The sequence below is a fragment of the Propithecus coquereli genome, unplaced genomic scaffold (genome assembly GCF_000956105.1).
Source record: "Propithecus coquereli isolate 6110/MARCELLA unplaced genomic scaffold, Pcoq_1.0 Scaffold336, whole genome shotgun sequence".
Classification (NCBI taxonomy): Eukaryota; Metazoa; Chordata; class Mammalia; order Primates; family Indriidae; genus Propithecus; species Propithecus coquereli.
The window spans coordinates 2117337-2139230 of NW_012149019.1; the positions used below are offsets into that span (position 1 = coordinate 2117337).

At 44.0% G+C, this 21894-nt stretch overlaps 1 protein-coding gene across 2 annotated transcripts in view; it reads right to left on the bottom strand.

Moving 5' to 3' along the window:
- Positions 1–21894, bottom strand: part of COBL (cordon-bleu WH2 repeat protein) — a 243286-nt gene that overhangs the window by 58228 nt on the left and 163164 nt on the right. For both annotated transcript variants that reach the window (XM_012650646.1, XM_012650644.1), the window contains exon 7: positions 15241–15379. In XM_012650646.1, coding sequence (XP_012506100.1) covers positions 15241–15379 — 139 coding nt within the window. The remainder of the gene's footprint in view (positions 1–15240; positions 15380–21894) is intronic.

A 21894-nucleotide genomic window follows, 5' to 3' on the forward strand; every position in this document is an offset into this window, starting at 1 on the left:
TTCATATGAAAGGGTCAAAAGTACTGATGAAGTGAGATGGCAAACATTTTCATATAAACTGAACTGCAGTTTAGAAATCACAGCATGTCCCATCATCCACTGCTGACATGGTATCTAGGGTGAATCTCTAAGAATTTAAGCCAATTATAGTTGAAAAATAATACATAGTTAATTTTTCTTTTACCTTAGCATTTGCTGTACAATTGGTATTCCCCAAGGGACTCTTCACTCGATGAACTTGCATTGCTACGGGCCAGCCGTTTGGCTTGTTTGATCTGCACATGTAGTTAGAGAACATGAACTACCGTCTTCTGTGGACAGGATGTGTAACATTACAGAGGGAAGACACAGACATGGCTTACAGGGGGAAGAAAAGACACACAAGGAGGGATGGATTCTGAGCTGAGTCAGAAATGAGAACCTTTCTGAAATGCAAGGGCTTTGGGAAAAAATGTTTCACCTAATTAATTTGTCTGATTCCTAGAAGACTCTAATGCCTGTTAGTACAGTGTCGAGTCATATGTAAATCTGCAAAACTTATTCATCAAATTACCCTGAATTTTACCTAACCGTGCATCAGGTCATCTTAGTGATCTGTCACACAGTTCACTAAGGTGTCGTGTCAAAGATCAGCCACCCATGTTTTTGGCTAACTTTCTGATCAAGTAAATTGGGATGCCATGCTCAAATTCTGTTTGCCATGTAAACTACTGAATTTGTTTTCCCACCACCACATAACTACGTCCTCTATTATTTACTAGAGTCTGACAGACTTTTTGCATGTTTTCTGCCTCTCCAACCAATAATCCTGTGCACGGTGGCGCTTTTCCCTGTTCTACTTAGGTTTTACCTGGAGATTTTCTGCGGCCATCTTTCTTTAGCATAATAGCTACTTCTCACACGAATGCTTATTGCTGTAATTATACACAATTTTCCACAATCTTTAATGTCTGGGTCATAAATCCTGATGCTTTCCCCAACATTTAGGTAATCAGTACCTTTTCTTGTTTAGACCTTCCCCATTTAATGATTTGAGGTCAATTGACTGCTATTTATCAGACAAAAGTCCTTTATTTCATTGCAAAAAAAGAAAAAAGAGGCACTTTCTCACTTATTCTATGTTTTGTTGTGAGTGATTTCTGGTAACTTTCTGTTTTTCTTACCAACACATGGCACTAAATTGGCTATATATGGCTTTAGCTATAGTTCTTTATTATTAATACTAATATAAGCGGTGATAATTCCCTCATTGGTCATAGCTAACATTTTCATCGTGACCAACCAGACAACTATACTACATGTCAGAAATACTTACTAATTCTTTTTTCTTACTCTTTGAGCAATAACATTTAAAAAAGTCTTTTGGAGACAAACGTAATAAGCCTGTCCAATTCAAATGTATCTGCACAATAATAAAAGTTAATCAAAGCAAGAGCTTGTTGTCTTTTTATCTAAACCCTGAATCTTGACATATGATTATTTTTGCCTTCTCTGTCTTGGGACAGACACTGCTAAGGTGACTAGTTCTTAGGAACAGGGTGAGTTTTCTCAAGACTGCAGAGGGATCATACCCTCAGGAGGAGCTGGCAGCACCCCCCCCAGACACGGTTGTTACACCGCGGGCATCTGACAACTTGTACAGCCCCCCCAGACTAGGACTTATCCAATGGAACCATCGTACTTTTCACGTGCATGGGAGCCACGAGGAAGAAAGATCCAAGGGCAGAGGCACGTGTTTGTTGTTCACCCTCACAGCCCCAAAAGTTGGCACCATGCCGAGCACCAAGTAAGTACTCAGTGTTTGGTGAACAAATTCATGAATGATGGATAAATGAAGTCACATACATCCTTCTTCTCCCTATTTTTTTCTTTTTATAAATGATCTAAATGGCAGAGTATGCAGGAAAACCTGAAAAACACGAAAAGGTTGTGTTCTATATATCCCTCAATGGATGGCATATATCACAAGTGGTGAGTTCCTACAGACTGTGTTTACAGTTCACATGTTTAGGCACTTCGTTTCACCACACAGAATGTTTCAGCTCTATCCAAACTGATTACACTGGTCAAGTTATGGACACAATCCAATTTTAGGAAAATGGAGAATAAATTCTGGAACAGAACGTCCAATAAGAAAAATGTGAATTAATAATGATTAAAATAAAGCAAGGTTCTTCACAGGAACATATCCATGTATCAATGAATTTCAGACAGGTCAATATTACCAACCTGGAATTTGCATATAAAAGTCTTTACCTCCTACAAAAAAAATATAAACCCCCGTCAAACAAATCTCTGTTATTTATGCATTTATATGTAAATTCTAAAGAAAGTAAATTGTGGGTGTACAAATGAGCCCTTTTATCCCGAAAGTTAGAAGAGCAACAGGAAAAGCAGAGCTAGTATAGAAGAGACACCAGGACAGGTCAGAGGTCAGGAAGAGGTCCGTCCATCAGAAGCGCTTGGCCTGAGCAGGGAATGATGCACAGCAGTACACTGTGGGGGGAATAAATGGGGAAATGTGAACACAAACTCATGGAGAAATAAATGCCCACCATTATCATTCATCTTTAAGCCCCTGGAGATTTAACACTGCACAGCAAGTGATATATTGACCAAATCATATTGTTTCTTCCATTTCCTTTTAGTCTTTTTCTACGCCAGTTGTTAAAAGGGTCTATTGATCCAACAGACACAGTTCTGTCTCCTGTAAGAACTATATCATAAGCATCACTTCACTCACTGCTGGTCCTTCAGGTTGTCAAATAATAACTTGGATTTGATATAAAACCTTAAAGTCCTTACAAGGAGAGACACTCAGCCACTAGTAGGCAAAAGCCATTTCTTACTATTTCTTAAGTCACTTGCAGAACTCCAGGGAAAAACAGGTAATATTGCTTTGTGATCCCTCAATTTCAGATCAATCCATGCCGCCCTGATGATGGCGACACTGGGCAGGGATCCTGCATAAACTCAGAAAACATGATTGATTTGCTGAGTTGGAGACAGACATCCACTGCCAGAGCATGTGAAGAACCACCGGTTTTAGCCTCCTGAGTCCTGCTGTTCTCTCTAGCGAGATTGACCCGTGGCCTAACGGGCCATTACATGAGAGTAGCTTTAAGTCCCTGAAGGCCTTGGGGGATGGGGATCAAAATAAAGAGGAGCTATGCCAGAATTCACAGAATCACATGGAAACCCCGAAGGCAAACAGTTTGTAAGACTATTGACAGTAAGGGAATGCTTGGTTCATAATTCCTATTTACTTTTTTTTATGAATTTATTTATTTATTTTTAGATTTTTTTCTGTTACAGTAGTCCCCCTTATCTGAGGTTTCACTTTCTGTGGTTTCAGTGATCCGCAGGTCAACCAAGGTCTGAAGGAGGTGAGTACGGCACAATAAGATATTTAGAGAGAGAGAGAGACCACAGTCACATAACTTTTATTATAGCATATTGTTATAATTGTTCTATTTTATTATTAGGGTTTTTTTGGCTTTTTAAAAATTTATTTTACAAGTGGCATTTTTTCTTTCTTCACTTTTTAATTGGTAAAACATAGTAACAATATTTAATGAAAATTTTGAATCATTCTTGAAAAATCAAGATGGCAATGCTTTATTTCCCAGAAAAACTTAAATTTACATGAACCCAGAAAGAAGTTCTTAAAAATGGTTTTTATGTCTAACCTGACTTTTATGTCTAACCTAAATTAAAGCTTCAAGTGCTTGAGCACTGACTTATGAAAATCAAAGAAATTGGTTCTTGGTTTTCTTAACTAAATAATCTTATTTCTTTTTAGTATTCCTATTTATATCTGTTACTCCTTTGCAGTGTTGTGCTGGTAAATGGTTAGTAACTAGCTCTCTGGAGAAAAAAGGTATGAGTAGATATAATCAGTTTTACTGATATAAAGGAAGGATAGCACAAAATTTATAAGTAATAATAAAATATACAATACTATTTTTTGTAAATCCTATATAACCAATTCATTCTCACAGAATTTTTTCATTAATTTTTGCCAGATTCTTTCATCTGTAGCGAGCCTATTATTATTACTGATAAATAAGCGTAGCTTCAACATGAATGTAGATTGGTATTTTTATGTTAAACAGTGAGATGAAAATGAAACCAGGAAATGTATGTTGGAATTTTACTCATTTGTCAATCGCATGAATGACTTTGCTGAATGGATAATGGCTTCTGAAAAATGGAGGAACAATTCAAATTTTTTTGTGCTATTCACAATGCACTGGCTACAGATATGACATGTCATAATATTGAGTCCGCATCATTAACGTCCCTCAATCACTGTCTTATATCTAGACAATTGATCAATCAAGACCTGGTTTGTAACCTTTGTCAATTTCCGTGGTGTAAATATTTCCTCCACGGTTGATTTCCTGCTATGGATGACTGTCACTGAACATGGTGCTGTGAAGGGCTATGTAGTAGCACACTATTAGATAGCATTTCACTATTCTGCAGCATTGACTCATACAGATCCAATGTATGTAAATAATTTCGAGAACAAAGAAATAGTAAAATATGGCACAATAACTAGGAAATGGAGAGGTTTTGGTATTTGTTACCTTTGTTTTTAATATTATTTATTTAACTATAAGCTTATATAATGCACTTTTTAATAATGGTTTGTTTAGTAATTGGTTTGCAAAATTCCTGAAATTTTAAAAATCTGCTTTTATGAGCTGGCATAGTATAGTCCTGCTCCATTGAGTTGTCACTAAGTTATTTGATTCTTTCTCAAGTCAGAGACATAGTACCTTGTAAATAAAGGGCTAAGAAGTAATCAGCAAGAAGAAATAAGTTCATAAGGTTTTTTAAAAATGCTATCTGTAGACACTGTGATTCTCACTGCTTTATTTCTAAGTAGTATCCAATCTTTAGTCCATCTTGGGTGGATTTAATGGTTTTCAAGGTAAAATAATAATAGGCTAAGAGTTCAGTTTCATTTTTTCTAATGCACTTTTGCATAGGGATACACTCTGCTCCTACAGTCAACAATTTCCTTCCATTTTATGCAAAGGCCCATCTGCTCAGGATCCACTTCCTGTTTTCCTGGATCCTGTGCCTTTTCCCGTGGCAGCAGGAGCAGCTGTGTGTCTGGCTCTCTGGCCAGGGAAATGAAGTGGCAAATAAACACCAGCCTAGGGCAAGAATGCTTCCCTGTGCTTGCTCTGAGCGCCACACACCCGCAAGGTTTCACGGGTGCTTCCCATGACAAACAGGACTCATGGGATTGTGTGTGTGTCACAAGCTTTGTTTCGAAACATGGCAAGTGTTTAGTTTGGGTTCAAATTTTAGAGCAAGGCATTAGGTGACTCTACAAATGACTGACTGGTCCCAACCTAAGGGGCTTCAGCCAAATTCCTGTGCTATCCTCTCCAGTTCTGGGCTCTCTGCTCAGGCAGCATACAGCTATTCACTGAGCCAGTAGCCCTTAGTGAATATCTGGTCCCTGAAGGTAGGGACTGGAATACAGCCCCAAATATTTTGAGCTGTTCCCCTAACACTGCTAGATTCTCAGTTCCTCTGCTGGGAGACTTGCCTAAAATGTAAATTATTGTTATTAATTTTGCATTGATCAAACTCAAATTACTAACTTCTAATTCAAAATTAGAGAGTTGATTTCTCCCATTTTATTTCTCTATTTTAGAATTTCCTTCAAGTTTTTTAGAATAGGACACTTGTTCACAAATTTAATAATAAAATCAATTGGCTAGAAATAAAATGATAGTTGTTACCAGTGTGGTCTTAGAACAGGAGAAAATGACCTATCTTCCTTTTATGCCTTTACAATCCTTTGTCAATTATTCTACAAGTGTATACCCATGAAAAGATCTATTTGCTCAAGCCTGGTGCAGGAAAATGTATAAGAAAATAACAGTCATTGGATATTTTCATTTCACAAATTTAAAGCAAATTGAGGATTCAAAATTTGAGCTCCATATGCACCGGTCTCTAAATTTCCAGGGTCTTCTAATTGGAATAAGTAATTAATAACTTGTTAATAGCCTAATTAGAAACAGTACTGCAAATCTTGTAAATAAACAATCCAAACAACTAATGGGATAGGCTTTGTTACTGCAATTCATAACGAAGGTTCAGCTGAAATCAGAATGTCAGTGGAAACAAGCTGATTAGAAAGTTATGGAAAGTTATGGGGAAAATGGATATGACACAAATATATTGGTTCAGACATGCACATAACACACCTATCGACATGATTAGATATCTAAGCTTAATAGGAAATCTTATTAATAAGAAACAAAATATTTAAAGTACATAAACCGGAGAGCCATCATTCCATTGTTTTTACAACGGTGCTAGGAAACCTCCAACACATGCGAAAGCCCCACTGGCAATGACTGCTGTGACATGAGGCTTTGCGAAGTCACACAGTTTAATCACTCTTCTCTCATACACATCATAACTATTTATCAACTCAGACTCTGCACGCTGACCTGACTAACAGCCAGGAGGAAGCTGACAACGTGTATCAGGCAATAGGAATCTCAGTTCTACTCAGGGTGATAGCAGAGAGCTCCTTGTTCTCTGGCCACACACAGCTTTGCACTGGCTCTAGGCTGGGTTTAAAAACGCTGCATTTTGTCTACTGTAAATTCATGCTTTCTACAGAGGAAGTAATTTTAAGTGAGATCCAGGATGCTTAAGATTCATAAAGTGAACACACAGCTTCACCAATACTATTCTGTTTCCCTGTTACTACTAACACTATCAAGAAACCAGACCCTTTGGTGTCTGGACACTAAATGGGCATGTTCCAAACCTAGGAGCATTTCTAATAGCTCCTTTGCTCTGTAGAAGCAGAAAATGAGAAGTACGGGTTGAGGTCAGGCCTGAAATTGTCCCTCAAGGAGAACAATTTCTTAGTAAGTTCTGACTTTCAGATGCTTGGCCGTACTGTCTTTGAGCTGAGCCAGCCATCGGATCTTCTCCAGTGGCACACCATCCCCCCTCCGCACCTACTCATACCACGTCTTACGTCCTCCAGACTGCCACCAAGCTGAGCGCTGCAACCCGGCGCAGTGGACGCTGCTAGTTCCTCATGCAGCAGGCACTGTCCACACCCCTCAGTTGACAGGACCCCAGCACTGGCCAGCCATGTGCATGCACCGCAGGGCATTCTGGCTCCATCCCCATCCCCACGCCCATTCCAGTCTGTCGGACAGGCCTGGGTCATCTTAGGTGGTCCCTCCTGCCAGGGGTTGGGCCAGAGTATTGCTCAACTGTCATCAATGAAACATAGAGAAACTCTTCAGTGGGGGTTTCTGGGAAAAGTTCCCTTTCTCCTACAAAACTATTAGAAGAGACGGTCTCTCTACCTCTGCTGAAAGTTCCACTACCTGATGTGCCACCTAGAATAGCTACAGACTTCTTGCTACCAGCCTGAGGAGGAGGCCGAGCCCAAAGATGATACAGAGAAAAGATGGAAAGAACCAAGACCCCTGATGACAACTTTAGGCTTCAGATTCAACTAACACTGAAGTTCATGCCACTTTGGGATTCCTGTTCCTTGAGATAAGACATTCCCAGCTGTTGAAGTAGGCTTGAGATGGGTTTCTCTTACTTGCAACTTGTATTAGGTATCTCTTGCTGGAGAATAAATTACCCCAAAACTTAGAGGCTTAAAACAATAAGCTTTTAATATCCCACAATTTCTACGGGTCTAGAATCTAGGCACGGCTTAGCTGGATACCTCTGACTGAAACCTTCTCACAAGGCTGTGCTCGTGGTATTGACCAGGGCTGTGGTCTCATCTGAAGGCTCTGCTGGGGGAAGAAATGCTTCCTACCTTACTCAAGTGGCTGATGGCACAACTCCATGCACAGGGTCAGTGGACTAAGGGCCTCAGTTCCTCATTGGCTGTTGGCTAGAGGACCTCTAAGTGTCTGGCCTTGCGGGTCTACATAGAGCATCCAGCAGGGCATCAGGCTTACTTTGGCGTGAGTAAGAGACAGAAGGTGCCCATGATGGAAGCCAGTCTTTATTCTACCCTAATCTTGGAAGTGAGAAGTGACATTCCACTACCTCTGCCATATTTTATTCATTAGATATGAGTTGCTAAGTCTAGTCCACATTCAAGGGGAGAGGGCTACACGAGGGAGTGAACTTGGGAGACGGGGATCACTGGGACACATTAGAGGTGCCCCCCACACAAATGAGCACATTCCACCCTACAGGCCAGACTAGGAAACCACTGAGGAAGAAGCAGGAAGCAAAGGTCAGGATGCTGAATCCCACAGAGAACTTCACGTCTTTCTCAAGTATACCCGCAACAGGTCTTTGACGTGCTATCAGCTCTTTTGAGAGTATCCTATAGACAGCCTTGAAGCGCTGGTACTAGATGTTCTTTAGCATAGAAAACATCTCAGTTTGATGAAGCTGAATGGAATGGTGTAGTCCACCGCAGTTTGATATTTACAATTCACAGTGAGACATGTTCTGGTATATTTCTTTACTGAATACATTTGATATGTCAGGCACCAATTTGAAGGATGGATATTAATATGAATAAGAACGTTAAAGCCTCTGAGTAGCTTAAACTAGTGGAGGAAGGTACGTGACAGGTACATGTGAAGTAGTGTGGTGAGTAAAGGAAAGGATGGATGCCTAGAGTACAATGGGGGGAGTCACGCTGCAGGCAGGGGTGCTAGGCTTGCCAGAGACGGGCTCCTGAGACGGCTGCAGGGTGTGCACAGGGAGCTCCCTGCTTGGCTGTGGCCTGAGCATGCAGAGAGCTCGCACCAGCCTGCACCCAGGTGAGCCGGGGAATGGGCTGTGTACACGGGGCCCCTTAGAGCCACATACACGTGAGCGGATGGTAACTCTACTCTTGGGAACTCCTGACTCCTGTACATTTGTTCAAAAAGTGTTCATGAGTCCCAGACATACGTGGCACTGAACACACAATCTTCTCCATTTTTGCCTTTGTTTCACGTAAATGTGGTCTTCATGACCATGCTAGAGCACTGATGACAGTTTCAGCATTAAGATGGGAGTGAGGGCTTGTCCCTGGGCTAAGTTCTCAGGCCGGCAGCCGCAAAGGGGAACACCAGTGAAGCTGTCAGGACTGGGACTGGTCAGGGTCCTACAGAGGTTGGGGGGAGACAAGGGAATGCTGGGGGCAGAAGTCCAGAGTGGGACAGATCAAAGTCAAGGCTGGAGTTGCAGAGGACCGATTTATGCCTTCTCGTCACGTGTCACGTTTGCGTGCAAATTTGTTATCGATTAGCTTTTTGAATCTTATCTTCTGAAGCCTAGCTGTGCTTACTGGTTTTCGAGAAAGTGTATTTTCTCCTTTTTAGCAACCTAAATGGAACACAGCATCTGCTGTATGGATCACAGCGATGTGTGAGAGCCGAAGGTGCCCCCTGGGAGGCTTCTGTGTGGCTGGAGAAAAGTGCAGGGTGACAAACGGAGCCAAGATCCTATCCACAGAAACCTCGCTGCACCGCTGTGGTGGGAAGGCCTCTGGCTTATTTTCCCCATGATGACGGTGCCTGTCCCACAGAGCTGTGGTGTGGGCTGCATGAGACCTTCTCTGAGATGCCTGGAGCTCCGCCTGGCCCTGCTAGGTACTCAGGGTAAGTTCCCACCATAAACATAGCATTTCTTGCATAAGGAACACAATTTTAAAACTGAACTCAGGAGGAGATATGCAAGAGCTATAGTGGGCATGAAAATGTGTCTCTCAAACTTCCACACAGCCAAAAATAGCCACAAGTTTGACCGGCAGTACAGGGGAGAAGTGTATACCATGGGGACACACTCCCGCCCAACACTGATGCACCAACAACCTATGTCTCCCTGGAGGAAGATGAAAGGAGCACCAGGATTTCAACAATATGTCAAAACATAAAATGAATGAAAACAAAGGATTCATTTTCCTTAACATTTTTTAAGTCCCGAAGGCAAGTTGCATTCTGCATACTTGGGCGAGTGATCCTAGTTTTTCCAGCCACAAACAACAGGCAGGCCAATTCTGCTAACTAGACAACAAAAAAGCTCTGAGTTGGACGCATGGAGTGTGGCAGATGCAGCAGGAAGCAGAGGGGCAGCAGCACCTGCTGAACCCCAAGACCTGTGGGGCGTTCGGCCGCTTCTGAGAGAGGGAGGCTGAAATCAGGCCATCTGACACCTCCCAGGGTCCCCTCTGCGCCTGTCCTGCTTCACTCTATTGCTGGCATTTCTACAGGTGTGAGAGGGACGGAGGAGTGGAAAGGTGAACAACGCTGCTGAGGGCAGGGGAAGTCCCAGTCCATGGCAGGGAGAGTTGGCAGGAGGCACGAGGGGCAATGGAGCCACAGGCAAGAGGAAAGCGAGTCTGGTCTTCTGCCTGTGGCTTCGTCCACTCTCCGCTCAGACTCGTGGGGAGTCTGGGGCAGCATGGGACACGTCTTCCCAGCTCCACAGAGACAGGAGGAGGCACAGCCTCTCCACCTGACACAGGGCTGGGTGAGCGCCCCTCCCAGCGTCTCAGGTGCCGGTCGCCCCCCGGCCGACACTGCGCCTGAACAGTGAGAGCCCCAAACACGAGGGAGCTGGGGCAAGCGAGGGCCCGGGAGTCCGCGCGAAGTCAGGTGTGGGAAGGTGCACGGGGCCTTTTGCCTGGCTCTTCCACCCCGTGTAGGCTGCAGCAAAGCCACTGGTCCTGTGGCCGCTGTCCCCTGATTGCCGACGGCCTGTGCACAGCTTCACCCTTTCCTTCCAGCAATTCCTTCCTCGCCTCTCCCCTGGGGAGCAGCTTCTGTCGGCAATGACAACAGCCGCAGGAATGGTCGCCGAAGCTAATGGCCTTGGTGTGTGGGGCTTAAAACCCACTTCCTTCAGCAATGACATGGCTCCAGAACCATCCACAGCCATCACCTTTCTGACCGGTAAGTCTGACCCTTAATTTTTGAACACCTCATAGAAATTCATTTGCACTCAGAGGCATGTCTAAGGTCAAGATGATCGAATGTATTTTAAGGTTAGAAAAGAGGTATTTGTGAAGACAGATAAAATGAATTGGGATTATCTTGCCTAGACAAAGTCAGTAAGTCATCCAACAATTAACTAACTTTACCCAGAAGCTGGCAGGCAGCTCGTTGTCATCCCAAAGAAGTCAGAAAAAGATAAAGTGGCCCAGTGGCAGCAAGTCTGCACTTGCTAACCAGCGGGCCGTGCACACTCCAGCGGGCCCCACGGGGCACTGGCTGAACGCAGCATGCCGTTACTCTGCTAGGCACACGCAGCCAGGTGGGGCTCGCTTTGCCAGGTGTCCCCGCATAGCACAGACGTACTGAGGGGGTCGAGCGCAGGCCTGGCACGCACACGATGCCATCTGAATACACAGAGTTAAATATATGAAACTACTACCCGTCTAGAGGAGGGAATGTTATATATAGTGCTTACTACAGTCCAAAGAAATCCCAGGGAACAGCAGGAAAGCCCCATCTCAGACCGTGCGTACTGAGAAACAGAAGCAAGGCAAGACTTTAGTTCTGGCTCTCGGTACCCTCCAGTCAAACTGAGTCCCCTCCCGGTGCGGTGTTCCAGCTTCCCTTTCCGCAGGGCAGCAGTGCCAATGCGTGGCCACTGGCTACACGGTTCGAAGACTCGCTTACAAACGAAGTCTTCCCAGCTTTTGAGCACAACCCCCTCTCGTGCCTTCACAGCTTGCCTGAGCCGACCAACAACTTCTCCACGGGCGGTGCGGGGCAGCTGCTCCGCACACACGCTCCGAGGTTAGCTCTAATTTGAGGATCATCAGCTCCTCGCTGACTGTCTCCACCCACAAGGAACAACTTCAGCTAAGTCTAAGCACAGATAAGAGTGATTAACTGGTTAAATCGTTCAGAGTGCACGCTCAGTGAAGTGGGACACACTGCATTCAGCATTGAGAAAGAAAGCTGCGAAGGAGAGGCACAAACACCAAAAGGCAAGAACGTAAAGTCTGGAAACGCAGCCCTGACACCAGCAGACCAGAGACAGGGACGGGCAACACGGGAGCTGGAATGGGAACGAGAATGGGAACGAGAGGCACGTACGTCTGGGTCTCGGGTCTGAGGCCCTGGAACCAGCGCCTTCCCCAGGAAAGCCGAGAGGCTCCTCCTCGCCGGGGTCTGTGTCGGGAGGAGGGTAGGGCGGGGGCGGGGGCAGCACCAACTGGGGCGGGCCCCGGGCAGCGCCTCTGGGGGGCTTCTGTGGCACCTGACGTCCACCACCTACACGGGATCAACGGGGGTTACTTCAGCAGGCGAGGCCGGCAGACTTCCTGCCCTCCCGCAAGGACACACCGCTACCGCTCCCGGGCTCCGCACCCAGCCGCACCCGCACCGCATCCAGCCTTCTTTAGCACACAGCCTTGCCCAGCCTCGCCCAGCCTCGCCCAGCCTCGCTGGCGCCAGCCACATCCACCCGCACTGGCGCCGCGCGGGTCGTGCGTGTGTTCTGCTGCCGGCCAACCTGGAAACACCTGCCCGGCCGCACTTTGTTCCCGGCAGGCGCAACTGCACACATTGTGGGCTTGACAGCTACCCTGAAAAGCCCTGAACAGCTTTGTCAAGTTAAAGGAGCTCTTTTATTCATGTTGGTCTCCCTCAGGTTCACAGATTGGCTTTTCAGCTTCCTCTTGTTGCTCTTCTGTATCCACTGACCTACTGCGGACAGACCGACGACTGACGGAGCTTCTCTCTTTTCAGCCCATTTAAACGTTCAGCCTCTTTGGCTGTTTAGCGTAAGTTTTCAAAGTTTTCTTTGAAGAGTGTCCTGAGCTGTAGGAAGAGTCAGGGTGGCGTGCCCGGCTGCGGTTCCTCCGTCAGGCAGGCGGAGCCCTCGCTCTGGCTGCGCCCGGGTACGCACTCACACGCGTGTGTGAAAACGGATTCCGTCTATGGCCACTCCACCCTGCATGCGCCCGAGCTTGTCTGAAAATGGCTTTCTTATGCTCATAAAGTTTTTGAAAGTCAATGACAATGTAATAAATGACATGAATCGCTAGTGTCATGACTCATGGTTACTATTATTACTTTTAAAACCACTTTCTTCAAGCTTTACAGTTTAGAATCTTCTAATAATTAATAGATTCCATGCTCATGCCCTTTACCAGACTGTTAATAAAAATATTAAAAGATACAATTTCTTCATCAAGACATATATCCACTCATTCCTTCTCTTGGTTATAGCTCTCTAGGTGTGGAAAAGCACTACTTCCCTGTATCAAAACATCATTTCCTCCCTCAAACGGCAATTAAGCCAGAATCAGTCTGGGCTGTGCTGTCAGGCCCTGGAAGTGGTGTCACCTCCCTGGGAGCAGGCACGTCGGAAGGAGAGATTCCCACTCCAAGAAATTTAGGTCAAGACCCAAATCCAACTAGCTATGACACTATTTTAGTGCAAGTTATAAAATAAACTTTTCTTTCTATATTTAACGTCTAAATAGAAAAGTCACTCAACAATTTTTTGTGGGTAGGGGCTACTTTTGTGTTTTTCCAACCTAAAGGCTAAACTTCAGTTAAAAGTTCCGTTGTGGTACTATTTGTGTACTTTTAATTCATGGGGATTCCTGACAGATGGCAGTCTGACAAGAAATTGCCACCAAGGCCTCTCCACCATCCTCTGCCCCCCAAAACATTCACATCAGTAGGAAGGGAGCTCCTGGACTTCTCAGCGCTCACAGACACTTGCCTATAGACGAGAGAAAGACCTGTAGTGAATTATTATTATTCATACTCTTACAATGTTTCCTGATGAGGGCATTGTTCCCGTGGTTTTCAGTTTTAAAACATCCGCCCCCATTTCCACTGTTGCCTGTGGGCACCAGCTGACCCCACATGCCCGGCCGGGTTCTCCAAGCACACCGGACACGAGGACAGCTCTCCAGGGCTGAATCAGGGGGTCCTGCCTTGGGCTGAAATGGCTGTCCGGCCTGAAGGTGGCATGACCCAACCATGTCCATATGGCCACTGAAGTCGGTGCTTAGAAGGTCAACCAAGGGTTTCTGCCCCTTTACAAGGCGTGGGGAGAGAGCTTGGAAGGGGGAATGGGGGTCTCTTCATGAACCAGGAGAAAATTGGGTTTATTTTAATGATCCACTGGTAATGTTTCCTTTCAATCTGAGAGTATTTTCCTTTGGGGAAGAGGATGAACTGGTAGCAGACAGGTTATTGCTCCTTAGCATAACTGATCACAGGCTGTGACAGGCTACGACATTAAAAGGAAGTATTGCCTGGGGAAGTGCTGGCAAGCAGCCGAATAGTTCTTAGTACAGTTTAGATCCTGACAGTGCAACCACTTATCCTCGGGAGCACTCTCCCTCCTGGGGCTATAGGCATTAGGTCAAAGGCAAAATGTGGGGGCACTGAGTGGATTAAAGGGCACAGTGCATGGCCATCTGGGGGCTTCAGCAGGAGCCCTGATGCACGGCGTTCGTTGGGCGTGTCAGGCTTAGGAGGTGGGAATCCCAGAAGGCAATTCTCCAAAGCCTTCTCTGCAGGAGCCATTTCTCTTCCTACTCACGTGAAGTAACAGATACTGAATGATTTTAAAATAGCTGTAACCACCCCCAGCTCGTGGGCCTGGAGGCCTCCACTGTTTAGCCTCTGTCCACCTCGCCTATGGCACACGGCGTGGGTCTGACGAGCTAACAGGTCTCTTTCTGTTCACAGACATTATGATTCCATCCTCTTTCCTCTGGGTTCTCTTTTTCTCAAAGAATATCAGGGTCTCTGCTAAATATATGCCAGGCATATAAGGGGAGAGCAATTGCAAACAGGATGGTCAAAACAGAACTGATGTCAGCTCGTCATACATCGCACGGGGCCTACGCCGCCTTTCCAGTGCCAGATGTCCTGCAAGGCAGCTTCCCCTGATGGCGTCCCGAGAACAACTTTTTTTGCCCTCAGAGATGCGTGTTCCACACACACTCGCTCACACTCGCTTGGTCACACTCACACACCAACACTCACTCTCACTCGCTCTCCCCAGCTTCAGCCATTCCCCCCACCATCCCGCCTTCCCAATGCTAACATGATTTCCGCCAGATATTGCCAGTAAGATAGGAAGCGACTCACAGTTGTGTATTTCCAGACTTTCTTTCTTTAGCATTACTAGTTTCTGGGTTAATGCCACTGCAGACAAGGCCACTGCAAAAGTTAACAGCACGGCTGACATTCCAGGCCAAGCAAGCACCCCAGCGCTGCCAGCCTCACTCACCCATTGTGCTCTTCCTGTTCTCCTCCTTGTCCTCCGTGCGGGTGGGGACCACGGGACTTGGCGGAGGTGGCTGTGGCGGAGGGGGAGCTGGCGCCCGCCGCTTCTTCTTCTGTAAATCGACCTGTGACCCCAGGGATACCTATGAAGCGCAAAGGAAAGACAGACAGCATTAGGGGTGCTGTGCTGGGGTGATGTGCACGTGGGTAGCGAGCTTGGTGGGAGGTGGTGCTGTCAGAGGGTGGCCAGTTCCCTCCCCAGGTCCTCTGAGGCAGGCAGGGGAGGCAGTGATGTGAGGGGCCAGGGTATTTCCCAGGCGTGGCTCACAGACAACCCCAAGACCCCATGAACAAGGGAGCTCATACTTCCTAAGGACTCCAGGCAAGTCTAGAGAGCTGCTGAACTTCCCTGTGCCACAAACGAGGACGAGATTCCTTGCCCTTAATTAAATGCAAGAGAACTATCCCTCTGGAACAGCATGGGCTGCCATGATTTGTGATCACGCCAAGGAAGATGGATGGGAGCAGCTAGGACCTCACACTGGCTTCCCTTCCTTCGTGCGTTTGCGGTCCAGAGCAGCGAGGACTGCTAATCGCCCTCAGGCTGACCACCTGAATCCAGAACCACAACGATGCTCCTCAGTGCATGGGACGTGCGATCAGTACACGGGACATCGGTCTCCCACCCAGAGCAGAAATCCAGCTCCTGCTCAAAGACTTTAACGGTGAATAATTCATAGCTTCTAAAATTCACACCTTGTCAATACTGGGCAGTTTTAAGTGATCAAGATGAAATCTGTTTTGGTTGTAAAATTGAATCCATTGATTCTCGTTCTTCGTCTCTGAAGAACTGCACAATTCTCCTCTTTTCCTCAATACGGCCAAAGTTTTTATTTGCTCACTCTCATTGATTAAAATTCATTTAAAGAGTGCTGAATTACGTGCAGAGTAGGGCAGAGTATGTGCCAAGGATGGAAATGACGACTGTGCTCCGTTCCTGCCTTTAGGGAGCTCACAGCCGAGTCTTGCACCCCAGTCCAAAGACTCGCTGATCTTTCCAGGGCCCGCCACGGGGAGGGCGCCTACCGACACCACCACCCGCCTCCTCACTTCTGACCTTGGTGCTCGTTGGTCTATTAACTCATACTCGCACCACGTGAATCAGAACTGAACATGTGGCTCCAAAGCCCAAGGAGGACAACTTCTTTTTCTGCGCTGGACATGGTATATACATACATGCATATGGCGGTGTGTGTAGTGTTTTTTAAATTTTTATCAGTAATTGCCATGGCACTCATGGCAACAGAGTGAGACTCTGTCTCAAAAAAAAATACTTTTTATTGGTAATACACATTGCAAAAAAAAGTTTAAAATATACAAGTAAAAGGAAGAAAATAATCATTAATACTCAGAGTAAACTACTAACAGTTGGCATATACTGTATTTTTCCAGTCTTTATTTTTTCTTTTAAAAGTGATTTTTTCTTTCCTTCCACTACAGTATATTATAACCATCTCCTATACATTTAAGATTCTATAACATATTTTATGTAAAACATAGACATAAAAAAGTCAAATAGTCCTACAAAGCTCATCTCAAAACCAGCAAATCCCTGTCCACCACCCACCCCAGCAATAACCACTTCAAACTTTTTCTTTTGGCATCTACTCCACTTTTCTAAATAATAAGTTTATTCTGCTATTTTTTGATTTTTCCATGTTAGGTATTGGTTTTCTGCTCCAGAAGATGAGGACTTAGTTCTTTGAGATAGACACAGACACATACATTTTTCTTCTTCATTTTCCCAAAAATTATAGCACGACATTAGTTAAATTAATATCTGCTCTTTAGTTATACATGTATAGTTATTATAATAGATATTACAATTATAAAAAACAGAAGTTTTCTTCAGCAGGAATTTCCTCCTTCTGAGATGTACAATGTGTATGGTAATTACACTTTCTCTTTATTTTACCTTTGTGTTTTCCCTGAACTTGGTAACTGATTTGATTTCTAACTTTTTTCTTCACTGAATTTCCTAGAAATTCCGTTTTCCTCTACTCAGTTCTGATCCCTTGTTTCCTAGATCCTCTGCCTTTTTTAAAATTCACTCCTGCATTTCAGTGGTAGACAGTCTCCAGCAGCTTTCTGAGACAAGATGTGTATGAGGGAGATTTTTGAGACCTTGAAACTCTAAAAAATTTTTTCTATTACGTAGAACAGTCAGTATGGATGCATATGGAAACCTAGCGTGGAAATAGTTGTCTCTCAAAGCGTTGAGCCATCTCCGAGCTTGCAACGGTGCAGCAGGACACCCACCACCACAGGGATGCCGATCTTCTCCGTGGGATCTGCTTGCCCTCTGCAGGCTTGGAGGCTCCTCTCTTACTCCTTCATGCCCTGAAATGTCATGATGGCGAGCCCTGGGGCGGGGCCCTTTTCATCCACTGTCCGGGGCATTCACTGACCCCCTACAATCTACATGTGCTTTAATTCTGCAGAATTTTCTAGTCTTAGTCTTCTGCTTTTTCTTTCCTCTGTTTTCTCTTGTTTTCTTTCTCTGGGATTTGAATTAGTTGTATTTGGGCATTCCAAACCAATTGTCTAATTTTTCTTGAATACTTGCCAATTTTGTTCCCTCTTTCTAGGAAATTTTCTTTACTTCACTGTAAAACTCCTATGAATTTTAAAATTTCTGTTACTGTTCTTTTAATTTCCAAGAGCCCTTTTATACATTTTTTAAATAGCTCCTGGTCTTGTTTCCTTAATGGAGTATCTTTCTTTTCATCATTGAAGCTATTATTAATATTTAAATCTTTAAAAAATGTTTTCATATTCACTTTCTTCAGCTTTAGGCATTGCATTTTCCTCCAAGATCCATCTCTCTCTCTCTGTCTCTTTCTCTCTCTGTCTTGGCCTCTGTATAGCAGTTGGGACTTTCCCTCAAGTTTCCGGCAGTCCCTGGCTGACAGTTTATAATCTGCATTTCTGTGGAAGGTGCTGTTCACACGCTACTGGGATCCCTCCAGGTGTCTGGGCAGAAATCTGGTTAGCTCACTGGGGTTCCTCAGGTATCCCTGTCTGCAGGGCTCCCTCCTAAGTTGGCACCTTACACACAGGGGGATCCTCAGTCTCCTGCCTTGAAGGCGGAAGCTGGTCTTTCAGAGTCTAGGGAGCAGGTCCTGAGGCTCTCGTGCCACATGTGAATTTTCACTTGTCTCTGTGTTGGTACAGACTCGGTTGCATCTGACGCTCTGGAATCTGAGACCTTGGTTCTACCCCGCCTGGGGTTGGGAGCGCGGACCCCTGGCTGTGGCACGCAGGGGGATCTGGCGGTCTCACTGCTTCAGATGCAGAGGTTCAGCCGTCCTCTGTCATCAGCTCCTCCTGTACTCTGATGTGCAGAGGAACGTGTACCCCAAATTCCTGAGCATTATGGGAGCTGGTCTGATGGCCTCTCCCACCCCGCAGTCAGGTTTCAGCTGCCTCCGTGTTGCTAGGTATTTACCACAATGAAAACACATTCCAGCCCCACAGTGTCTACTGACAACAGTCATCGCCTGCCATTGCTTCTTCTCCTCTTCTCTCTGTCTCAGTGGACTAATCTTTTTATTTATTTTAGTGACGTTTCAGAGGAGAAACATAAATTTGTTTTACTAGCTATATTTTCCTATGTTTCTTTCAGCTTTACTGAGGAATAATTGATAAGTAAACATTGTGTGCATATATAAAAAATATATGTGGTGTACAATCGATAATGTGATATGAATACATTGTGAAATAATCACCCCAATCAAGCTAATTAACATATCCATCACTTTACATAATCACCATCTTCTTTTGTTTTTTCCTCCATTTTTTTTCTTTTTTTGGGTTTGGTAAGAATATTTAAAATCTACCCTCTAGCAAAATTTCAAGTAATTTTTTTAATGGTTGCCTAGTGCTCCATTGCAATGATAAGCCATAATTAAATAAATTAACCTTGTTTTCATTTAGCAAAATATTAAGATTATTTGGCTTTAGCTTTTACAAATTAAACTTCTTAAAACTCTCTGCAACTTTATCTTTTTTCCACATTTCTTTTTTTTCTCCTTCATTTATTTTTTCTATTTGAGTTGTCAATAAATCCATTTGCTGCAACTCCTCAGGTAAAGAGCGTGTAAAATCCAGAGTGAAGATGCCAGATTCTAAACTTGCTATCCGCATTTTAAGAATCCTCATCCTGGAGAAGTGATATCATTAAGATAGCAGAATAGGAAGCCCCGGACTTCATTTGTCTACGAAGACGTTAACTTAACAACAATTTATAGTCTAAAAAGCTTTTATGAGGATGCTAGAAACAAGTTAAGAAGTTACAGTACCCCAGGCAAGCTTAAAGCCAAGAACAGCTGCATTGAAATGGACAAGAAAAGTCATTTCACATCAGTGGTGACAGCCCTTCCCCAGAGCTGGTACAGCTCAACGTGATCAGGAACAAAAGCCTAACGTATGGCTTCTCCCTGGGGAAGGAAAGAAAAGATGAATGTACATCTAACATTGCAGATTTTCAGGAGGGCTGCCTGAGGGGCTGGTTTCTGTTTTGACTGACTGGGAGCACAGGTGGGGAGCTAGCACACTTTGAATGCCTTGGAGCCACAGGAAAAAAATGATCTCAGAGGCTGGTGGCAACGCAACAGATCTGGCAGTGCCACAGACAAAGGCCAGCACAGCTTGGTGCAATCAGAAGAAAGCATGACAGCACAGCTCAGTGCAATCAGGAGGACTGGACATACCTTGGATGTCTGGGGACTGTGGAGAACAAAAAAGAGCTCAGAGGCTGGCTTCAGTGCAAAAAACCCTGCAGTATCACAGACAGACACAAAAGGGAGCAAGAGATTATAAGCTCTCGAACAAGGAATCAGCAAACCTTTCAAATTGGAAATTATACCAACAAGCCCAGAGAAGATGCATCTCCAGAAAAGGTTTGGGAGGCCCCAAGAATCTGTAGCTGGGCTGACTAGTGGTTGACTATTGTGGTCTTACGCTTTAAAAAGCCAATCTGTAAAGGCAGGGAGAGGTGGCTGTATCTACAAATGCACAACTTATAGTAAAAAAAATGATAGGGTACACAAAGAAACAGGGAAATATGGCCCAACTAGAGGACCAAAATAAATCTCTAGAAAGTATTCCAAAGAAATGGAAGTCTATGACCAGAAAAAATTTAAAAATAATTGTCTTAAAGAAGTATGATATACTACATGAGAATACACAGATAGACGACTAAACAAAATCAGAGAAACTAGGCATAAACAGAATGATAATAAAGAGAAATATATAAAAATAAGTCAAACAGAAATTCTGGAGCTCAAGAAAAAAATAACTGAATTGCAAAATTCACTAGAGGGGTTCATTGGCAGACTTGGTCAGGCAGAAGAAAGGATCAGCAAAGTCAATGACAGATTGCTTGAAATTACAGAGTCAAGGAATTTTTTAAAAATAATGAGAAAAGGTGAACAGAGCCTAAGGGACTTATAGGATGATGCCACAGGGATCAAAATATTCATTATGGGTGTCTGAGAAGTAGGAGAGAGAGAAAGAGAAAGGGGCAGAGAACTGATATGAAGAAATAATGGCTGACAACTCCCCAAACTGGAAGAAGAAAATGAACATGCAAAGTCAAGAAACTTACGGCCAACTAGAATGAACCCAAAGAGAACCACACCAACACTATTTATAATCAAACTGTCAAGTCAAGGAGAGAAATTTAAAAGCAGCAAGAGAAAACTGATGTATTGTCTATAAGGTAGTCTTATAATATTATTGGCAAATTTCTCAGCAGAAACTTTGCAGGTCAGAAGTGGGTGGGATGCTATATTCAAACTGATAAAAGGAAAAAAAACTGTAAACCAAGAATATTATTATAGTATCTAGCAAAACTATCCTTCAAAAGTAAAAGAACCTTATCCAAGAAATCACTGCCCAGGCCAATGTCATGAAGCATTTCTGCTATGTTTTTTTCTAGTAGATTTACATTTAATCGTTTATCCATTGTGAGTATATTTTTGTATATAGTATTAGACAAGCCTCCAATTTCATTCTTCTGCATGTGAATATCCAGCTTTCCCAATGCCATTTATTGAAGAGCCTTTCCTTTCCCCACTGTGTGTTCTTGGCACCACTGTTGAAAATCAAATGATTATAAATACCTAAGCTTATTTCTAGGCTTTCTATCCTGTTCCATTGGTTAACGTGTCTGTTTTTATAATAGTACCATGCTGCTTTGACTATAATAGCTTTGTATTTTGAAAGCATGGAGTGTGATGTCTTCAGATTTGTTCTTTTTGCTCAAGATTGCTTTGGCTATTTTGAGTCTTTCCTGGTTCCTCAGGAATTTAAGGATTGTTTTTTCTATTTCTGTGAAAAATGACATTGGAAATTTGATAAGAATTGCACTGAATCTGTAGATAGCTTTGGGTAGTATGGACATATTAAAAACATGAATTTGATCATATTAAAAAGCTTCTGCACAGCTGAAGAAACTGTCACAAGAGCAAACAGGCAACCTACAGAATGGGAGAACATTTTTGCATGCTACAAATCCGACATAGGGCTGATAACTAGAATCTACTTAGAACTCAGGAAAATCAACAAGAAAAAATCAAACGACCCTATCGAAAAG